Source organism: Pseudophryne corroboree, chromosome 9 (assembly GCF_028390025.1).
Source record: "Pseudophryne corroboree isolate aPseCor3 chromosome 9, aPseCor3.hap2, whole genome shotgun sequence".
Taxonomy (NCBI): Eukaryota; Metazoa; Chordata; class Amphibia; order Anura; family Myobatrachidae; genus Pseudophryne; species Pseudophryne corroboree.
The window spans coordinates 437,572,301-437,581,494 of record NC_086452.1 but is presented as its reverse complement, the minus strand read 5'-3'; the positions used below and the strand labels follow the sequence as shown (position 1 = coordinate 437,581,494).

General features: G+C 42.8%; 1 protein-coding gene across 2 annotated transcripts in view; it reads right to left on the bottom strand.

Annotated features, from left to right (window-relative positions):
* Positions 1 to 271: 271 nt before the first annotated feature.
* FRMD4B (FERM domain containing 4B) overlaps positions 272 to 9,194 on the bottom strand; it is a 326,444-nt gene continuing 317,521 nt past the window's right edge. For both annotated transcript variants that reach the window (XM_063941063.1, XM_063941062.1), the window contains 4 exons: positions 8,134 to 8,259; positions 6,475 to 7,274; positions 3,980 to 4,112; positions 272 to 2,521 (listed from right to left, as the gene is read on the bottom strand). In XM_063941063.1, coding sequence (XP_063797133.1) covers positions 2,398 to 2,521; positions 3,980 to 4,112; positions 6,475 to 7,274; positions 8,134 to 8,259 — 1,183 coding nt within the window. In that variant the 3' untranslated portion in view covers positions 272 to 2,397. The remainder of the gene's footprint in view (positions 2,522 to 3,979; positions 4,113 to 6,474; positions 7,275 to 8,133; positions 8,260 to 9,194) is intronic.

Genomic DNA, 9,194 nt, shown 5'->3' with positions numbered 1-9,194 from the left:
ATGTCCAACAGCAAAACTGTGTAGTTCCACCGCAGCCGGAGTGCCGCACAATGCCTACCACAAATTTAGGGGCAAGCTGCTCGGTTTCCGGGGGGGTGGGGGGGATTGGGGTTGAGCAGAGAAACCTGGTTTGTTTCAGCAAATTGTTGATGCCCTGACCAACAGTCAGTAAGGCAACGTGCGCCTGTCTTTTTTGGTGATCTCACCAATGTATTTTTGTTGAATGGCAAATAAGTAAAATAAAAAATAAAAAACACACAGGAGCCACCAATTTCCAACAATTCCTTTTTTATTACAGGACCCATCTGTTTAAAAAAAAAAATTGGCCTCAGAAGCAGAAAATGCAAAAGGAATTATTTTCTAGAAGATGCTATACGAAACAAATAAATATGGTTTCTCGTTTCCATTAGATCAGACCTTCTACACCCCAATAATCCAAATGACTAAGGACCAGCTTGATTCTCGAATCTGTTTACAAAATAGTTTAAAACAAAAATAAACAAAACAAAGAAACAAAACCAACCTCACGCACATAAGTAGGAAACATTCCTACGTGAGGCTGTGGGTGGGATCTGCAGTCCTGTCTTGCAGAAAACTGGTTCATCCCGCGAAGCACCGCCTGAAGCAAAGACAAGGCGAGGGGTAATACGGGCGCCTGTTTAAGCATGCCTTGTCCTGAAAGACATGAACTGTGTTTGGAGCTGTGCTCCTGCTTTTGTAAGGTAGAGGTCATTGTGACTTTTAAACAATTGTGTAAAGAATTGTTCAACCTTTGCTGCCTGACATTTCTCGGAGAGACTGGAAAAACCTGCAGCTACTGCAAACAGGTAAAGCCCCATGTTCTCTGGTCATGTACTATGCAATAATGCCCATGTTCCTAATTTAGCATGTGCCCTTATTAGAGGATCACAACAAGCTAATTGGTCACTAAACTAAGCCTTTCTCCACCTTCACATAACTTGAATGCATTAGATAATGTTATCTCTGCAACTTTTACTAAATACATTGCCTTATCGCTTTTGGCTTCTGCAATTTTCCACTTATTTCTAGCAATATTGTTTCTCCTTGTTGCCCTAGGACCCATCGGTTTATGTTGCTCTTTGCACTGGATACAAAGGAGTCCGACATGTAGACAGAAGAAAGAAACCACTTTAGCCTGATAATAAAAAGACACAGCTGGGGAGCATAGATGGTATTAAATGAAAAAGCAATGTATTTTATAAAGGTTGCAAGAGGTCACAAAGAAGCCAATTAGTGATAGCAATCTGAAGGTGCAAGATGCTTTTAAACTGTATAATGTGAACACAGTAATACCCATTTTCCACTAGCGTAGCAGGGGTCGCAGCCGTGTCGTCTGACTGGTTCAAAAGGGTGACGTGACAATGGTTGACATGTTTTTGGTTTGTTTTTGTTTGTTTGTTTTTGGCGCTCATTTCACCCACTAGTCAGATTGCTTAGATTTTAAGCAGCGCTCCGTGAGTACCCCCCTATAGTAGATAATTGGGAGGGGGGAATTTTACCTTATTTTGTTTGTGGATGACCAATAAAAACTTTACAAAAACATTCTGGGCTTAGTCACATTTGTAGATCTCCACCGTACCTTCCACACAGAAAAATCCTATTGTTCTATTGCAAATAATAAAAAGATATTAGTGATACCTGACCAGCAGATTATAACCATTCCATACAAAAAGGTTTGGTGATCATTTATAAAAATCCGAGCTGTACCATCATAACTTCATCAAGCTTGTAAGTTATAGAACAGTGTGATGTATATATATATATATATATTAAAAAACAAGACAACGCAATTAAAAAGTAGCCCAGAAGACAATGTATATACATTTCCAAGATTTACAATGTTTTGGGAGAGTTCATCAAAACCTTTTTTTTCACGTTAATTGGAAGCATTGGATTGGTATTCAACAAAATGGCGGCTTAAAAAAAGACATCTTCCACATACAGTATGCATTCTTGTTAAAATCCTTCATTTAAATAATCCAATACTGACTGCATTGTTTTAGCCTGGGACCACACTATTCACTGATTCACCTGTCTGCGACGCCAAAAGTGACTTTTTTGTGCTTTCCTTGTGCTTCAACGGAAAACAGGCCTAGACCACTGAGACGATCGCAGTTTGCCTTTATGTCCTTGTCACACAGTGATTTCACAAAGTGCTTTTCAAATTCAGTTATAAAACCAAGTGCTTTTCTTTACCAGATGGTGTATTAGGAGTGCCTTGCTAGTCAATCCGTAGACTATTGACCATTTTTCTATGGCAAGCCGGTGCCATTAGAATAGTCAGTAGAATTCTGAAGCACCAGTGCAAGATCGCAGTCACTGCAAGGCACATGAGGTGAAGACTGAAGAATTGACATACGTCTTGAGGCTCTCACTTCAAACTAAAGTGCCCGGCTTGGAATCTTCATGCCACAAGATGTCCTGTTCAGTCTGAAGAGGGCTGTCATCTATTGGGGCAATGTCCGTGTCATCGAGCTGAGGGGTATAAGTGAGAAAACTTCTAGAATCAAAATAGAAAATAAAATGTTTACAAAAATACATATACAACACGCACACACAAAGACGCATGTCTGTTGTACAAGGAAACACACACCGGTGATTTAAAGTGACTGACAATATTTTCAGTGCGTTTTATACATTGGAGTGGAACAGAGTGCCCACATGAGAGAAAGGCTCTCCAGGTGTACTAAAACTTCCAGCAAACACTGCAAGCTCCTGGATGGCAGGGAATGCTGGGAGTTGTAGTTCCAACATTTGGCTACATGTTGTAATTTTGGACACATTTCGTCAATGATTTGCCTACAGGAAAATATAAATGACCGCAAAAATATAACCACTTGATGCGTTGGTCCTGCAACGGTCTGCGGAGCAAGTGTTAAGAAGATGCATTCCCCCTTCCCACTCTTGGTAGAAGCCCCAAAAAACTACAAGCATGACTAGGTTTGCTGGAAAGCAGACAAATCTTGAGAGAGCCACTGTGTGCAATCTTAAGTCTCCAACCACTCTAGAACCCTTTCATTAAACTTTTTAGTTTTTCATCGGTGTAGCAGGAACGCTTATGGCACCTTATAAATAAAGTATAATAATAATAATAATAATACTACAATTAGAGTATGGGTATAACTGTGACTTATCTAGCAGAGTCTTTGACACGACAGCTAGAAACTGCTTGGTTGCCTTGGGCAATTACTCCACTTTATTCCTTTCAAAGTCTTGATACATCTCCATGCATGTGTCTGTTATTACCCAGTCTCTATATATTACAGTTTTGTACCCAATTGTAAAGCTCGCTGGAATATGCTGAGGCTACATAAGTAATCTAGTTACCAGCCCGTGAAAACGACAGAACAACGCAACAGCAAATGTCAGCTCCAACGGCTGTGTGAGCCCCAATAGAGCAACACATGAACTGGTCCATCGGGCACCATCTAGTGGCCGCTGGTGTGCAAAACACTTATATGCCCCCCTCCCCCAGAGATGAGGAGCAGCATTAGGCTTTCATTATATAGGATGTTAATTAATTTTAGTAATAAGTGATTTTTGTTTTTTCACTGCTCCGCAAAACTAGACACAACAGTGCTCAGTAGCAGCCTTACTCCTTTTAGCCGTCACTCTGACTGGTGACGTTACAGAATACAAAGGTGGCTACTTGGAAACACAAAGTTTAAAGTGTCACCAATTTTCCCTTTCCTACTTCCTTCAGCTGTGGTCTCTGTCAGTAACTGGTAGAACCACAATTATGAGCAAGGTTAATGTTAGCAGCTGGGAATGAGAAGCATTCGGTGGCTGTAACAATATTTTCCCATGTCCTCTAAATCAAACTTTGCCTCTGCACAGAAGCAGCAGAAGGAGCACAAAGCGCCTGGAGGAGAAGACCCTTTTCAACACGTTTCGGTTCAGGAGAGTCCGAGAATGTAGATGCGACAGCTGAGCCAGTCTGACAGCAATCCAGACTCACCTGCTCGGCAGAGGTGTGCTGCTATATGCGGTGGAGTAGCCGGTGTAAGTGGGATGGGGTACAGTGTTGTATTCTGGGTACGGCGCTGTGCTGCTGTGTACCCACCGGCTTCCTGTTGTGCTTGTGGAGGACACTGCATTGTGAACACAAAATAAATAAATTAGATAGATCGAATGATTGATTGATTGACAGACACAGTGCATCCAGAAAGTATTCACAGCACTTCACTTTTTCCACATTTTGTTATGTTACAGCCTTATTCCAAAATGGAATAAATTCAGTTTTCCCCTCAAAATTCTACACACAATACCCCATAATGACAACGTGAAAAACATTTTTTTTTTAGATTTTTGCTAATTTATTAAAAACTAAGAAAGCACATGTACATAAGTATTGACAGCCTTTGCCATGAAGCTCAAAATTTAGCTCAGGTGCATCCTGTTTCCACTGATCATCCTTGAGATGTTCCTACAGCTTAATTGGAGTCCACCTGTGGTAAATTCAGTTGATTGGACATGATTTGGAAAGGCACACACCTGTCTATATAAGGTCCCACACTTGACAGTGCATGTCTGAGCACAAACCAAGCATGAAGTCAAAGGAATTGTCTGTAGACCTCCGAGACAGGATTGTCTCGAGGCACAAATCTGGGGAAGGGTACAGAAAAATATCTGCTGCTTTGAAGGTCCCAATGAGCACAGTTGCCTCCATCATCCGTAAATGGAAGAAGTTCGGCACCACCAGGACTCTTCCTAGAGCTAGCCTGCTGTCTAAACTGAGCGATCGGGGGAGAAGGGAGGTGACCAAGAACCTGATGATCACTCTGTACTTTGCTATCTTGGCTGTGTACTTAGGCTCGTTGTCCTGCTGAAAGATGAACCGTCGCCCCAGTCTGAGGTCAAGAGCGTTCTGGAGCAGGTTTTCATTCAGGATGTCTCTGTACATTGCTACATTCATCTTTCCCTCTATCCTGACTAGTCTTCCCAGTTCCTGCCACTGAAAAACATCCCCACTACATGATGCTGCCACCACCATGCTTCACTGTAGGGATGGTATTGGCCTGGTGATGAGCAGTGCCTGGTATCCTTCAAACATTACGCCTGGCATTCACGCCAAGCAGTTCAAACTTTGTCTCTTCAGACCAGAGAATTTTGTTTCTCATGGTCTGAGAGTCCTTCAGGTGCATTTTGGCAAACTCCAGGCGGGCTGCCATGTGCTTTTTACTAAGGAGTGGCTTCCGGCTGGCCACTCTACCGTACAGGCCTGATTAGTGGATTGCTGCAGAGATGGTTGTCCTTCTGGAAGGTTCTCCTCTCTCCACAGAGGAATGCCGCAGCTCTGGCAAAGTGACCATCGGATTATTGGTCACCTCCCTGAGGTGTCAAACAACATACTTCTCCAAAATACCAAGATTTTAGTGGGTTATAGGGTAAGGCATTGCTACGAAGCAATTAAGTTTTCATATAACAACAATTTCTTAACAGACCAGTTTAAAAGGAAAACATTTTTATAAGCGTTTGATGCATGGGACTTTATGTTCACTTTCTGGACAATCACCCATTAGATTCAAAACAGCCTTGAGAGTAATTACGGAAGGCAAAAATATTAATGGTACCAATAAGGGCTGCGTCAGATGCTCTACAACAAAAATGTATTGTGTTTGCAAGCATGCTTTAATTACTAACATTGTTCCAACTATGGGGTTCATTCCGAGTTGATCGCTATCTGCCATTGTTTGCAGCGCAGCGATCAGGCTAAAAATCAGCATATCTGCGCATGCGTATGCACTGCAATGCGCAGGCGCGTCGTACAGGTACAATGAGCATCGTGGGTTTGCACAGAGTCTAACAAACATTCCTGTCGCACGCGCAAACGCAGGAAGATTGACATGAAGTGGGCGTTTCTGGGTGGCAACTGACCGTTTTCGGGGAGTGTTTGGCAAAACGCAGGCGTGGCTGAAAAAACGCAGGCGTGGCTGAAAAAACGCAGGCGTGGCTGGGCGGGTGTGTGACGTCAAAAGCCATCCCTCCGTCGTTAGAATCAACGCACACGGAGAGTAACTACAGGGCTGGTCTTGTTTTGCACAAAAAGATTTTGCAGGCGCTCTGCTGCACAAGCGTTCACACTTCTGCAAAGCGAAAATACACTCCCCAGTGGGTGGCGACAATGCGTTTGCACGGCTGCGAAAAACTGCTAGCGAGCTATCAACTCGGAATGACCCCCAATGCAACAATACTTGTATACTTGGTTTTACTGAGGTCGGACTTGCAATAAGCGGTTCCAGAACGGCACATCGCAACCAGTAACATCTGTATATTTGTCTTCACACCCCATGGAGGTAACAGGATGAAATGTGCATAGCCAAACATCCCCACTTATTGAATTGCTCCCAGTTAGTCTTAATCAGTTAAAGTAAAGTTTAGATGCCCACATGCTAGAGTTATAGCTAAAGTTACTCATGCTAACTGAGCATTGAGATTACTATATTTCCTTACCGGAAGAGCAGGATGGGGCCCGGATGCTTGGAGATGAGGGAATTGGCAAAGAGGAGGCAAAACAAAGGCTCCTCTGTGAACCCCGATCTGGTTCAACCATTCCTTGCAGTCCATGGCCTGGGTCTTTCTGATAGGCCGCCCGCTGGTACCATCCCCTTAAATGCTCAGCCACAATGGCCTTGTGAATGTTCTTGGTGATCTGCTCCGTGGTCTTTGCAGGTTTCTTCCTGGGAAGCCTCAGTGTTGCATAAGGGTTGTGAGGCACAATCTGGTCCCCGTCATACCTCATATCCCTATAAGTGTCATATCCATAATGCACAGTTGTTCGATATGAGGGGTTAACACTGTATTGCCCCTCGGTATCATTCTCATATATGTATCCTCCGTTATAATAGGGATCACTTTCATGGTACGCCGAGTATCCTGTGATGTAATAGTTTGAGGATGGCTGGTTCTGGGTTATTTGGTAAACGCTGTTCCGTGCATCCTTGTGCGCCAGGTTGGGCATGCTCCCAGAGTTTGCCGCAGAGAAGTTTTGCTTCTTGTGCCGCCTCCTATCTCGGCGGTTGTCCAGCGTCTGAGTGGTGTAACAGTGGTTCTGCTTTGGCGGCGTGCTGTAGTACTCCGAGCTGGACTGGCTGGTGTAAGAGGACCCGTCATCTAGAACCTCGGTGCTGTTGCTTCTTTGACTTTTGGAGATTGAGAAGGTTGCACTGCCATCGACAGCGTCCACAATGAGAGGCGTGTGGGATTCTAGACTCCCCCGACGCTGCCTGCTGGTGTGGATGATCCCATCATTCCTAATGCAATTAAAAATAAAAACGTAAGTTTGGAAACACTGAAATTCTTCCTATGCTATATGAGGTTTTGTGTCTATAGGTTTTTACGTTCGTTAGAATCAAAACTAATTGGTCAGTGTGCATACAGGTCTAAATCATCTTTAACAGAGCCCTTTTCTGCCTCTAGAGAAGTTTGCGTCTAATTTATTTACCCCCATATGATGTGTGTCCGGCAAATGCCCAGCTCTATAGCCGAATTGGGCATGCACATATACATCTATACTGTACAGGTGCACATGTTTTGGTGGCAATCCTAATTAATGCAGAAGATAATAAACAATGTTATTTAAAACAACGGAGGTTGCTACGTTGCACTTCTTCAGGCTTGAATACTCAGACTAAGCAAAATGTAAGGAGGAAAATACCAAAAAGTATGCACAGGGGGCATCTCAAGAGAGGAGGGTGCCTGTAGCGGACTCCAAGTGGTTCCCCTCTCCACAGGGCTGTAGGCTCCGGCACTGCACCCATTATAGAAACGCCTATGAGTACCCATAGCAAAAAATCAAAGAAGGGGAGAGTTATCATATCTTGGAGAGATATAAAGTACCAACCAATCAGCTCCCGTCATTTTCCGAGGACAGCCTGTAACATGGCAGTAAGGAGCTGACTGGATGGTACTTTCTCTCTCTCCACTTTATCTGTCTCCATAAAGAGTTGATAAATCTCCTCCCTAGTGTAGCTTCACCAAAATACAGAGAACACAAATAAAAAAAACAAAAAATAAAAAAAACAACCAAGTGGTTCTCTGGTAAAAAAAAAATAAAAAAATTCTAGAGTTTTGGCTGCACAAAAGAATTTGATAAAGTTGTGTCTGTCTTACTGGAGGTGATTGCTGCTGTAGGCGTTTCGTGTTAGAACAGGAGTCGATGGCATGCTCCTTCCCCCGTGAGGTTTCCTCTCCGCAGTCTTGTACGGGCTGCTGTGTGTTGATGTAGGCTCTCTGTGACTATATTTGGGAAAATAAACACAAAATACATTAATAAGAGAAACACCCATGAAGGAATAACAAAAGTACAAGTACGGATCCTAGAATCTCATAACGTACAGTAACAAAACAAAAAAAAAAGTTCTACAATTCCAATATCTTGTTGGTCTCATTATACAAGACAAATAAAGGCAATGAAAGTGTAAGACATTCACCTTGTTGAATAAAATGTGGAGACTCTGTAGTTGCTTTAACATAAGCATTTTGTACCAAGAACAGTTTGACCACTAGGTGGCAGTGTCCTATTTCTACTTAACTTCAAAGCTGTATTGAACGGTTTGTGTCTATGTTACCTTCGTGCTCAGGACCTGGCAGTGACAAAATGAGAGGGCAGGAGAGAACTTCCGCCCTTACAGCGCCTAAATGTTTTCTTCGTTCTCCGTTCGTTTGGGGTAAAAAAAAAAATTCTCTATGCAGCATTGGATCCTCGCGACCTTGCTTTGCTCGCCACGCTTCGGGGCTTGGGGTCTCGCTCCGTTTCGCTCGCCACACTTTACTATTCCAAATAGATTGTGACATGGACCCAGGGGGTTATGGGAAAGGTCCTCTCCACAAAGGTAAACTAGACGCTACCGTATTGAAGGTCTCACTTATTTTAAATAAAAGTATTGATAGAAAAGGGGATCCCAAACTGAGGATTTGTAGAAATAAAATAACTAGTTTATGATGATTTTTTTGATAATCAGTATTTATTTTCCTTACATTAGCAGTTGACAAGAATATAATTTACTGCATGCATATAATAAACTTCAGCAGTAAATTAACTAATTAGCTCAATGCAGGGGCCATTTACACCTAAGGGTAAGGCTTTCTCTTGACATTCTCTTCTAACATATTATGTTACCATCTCTTTAATGTTACACCTCAAACAAAGATGGAATGCGATAGTATAACAT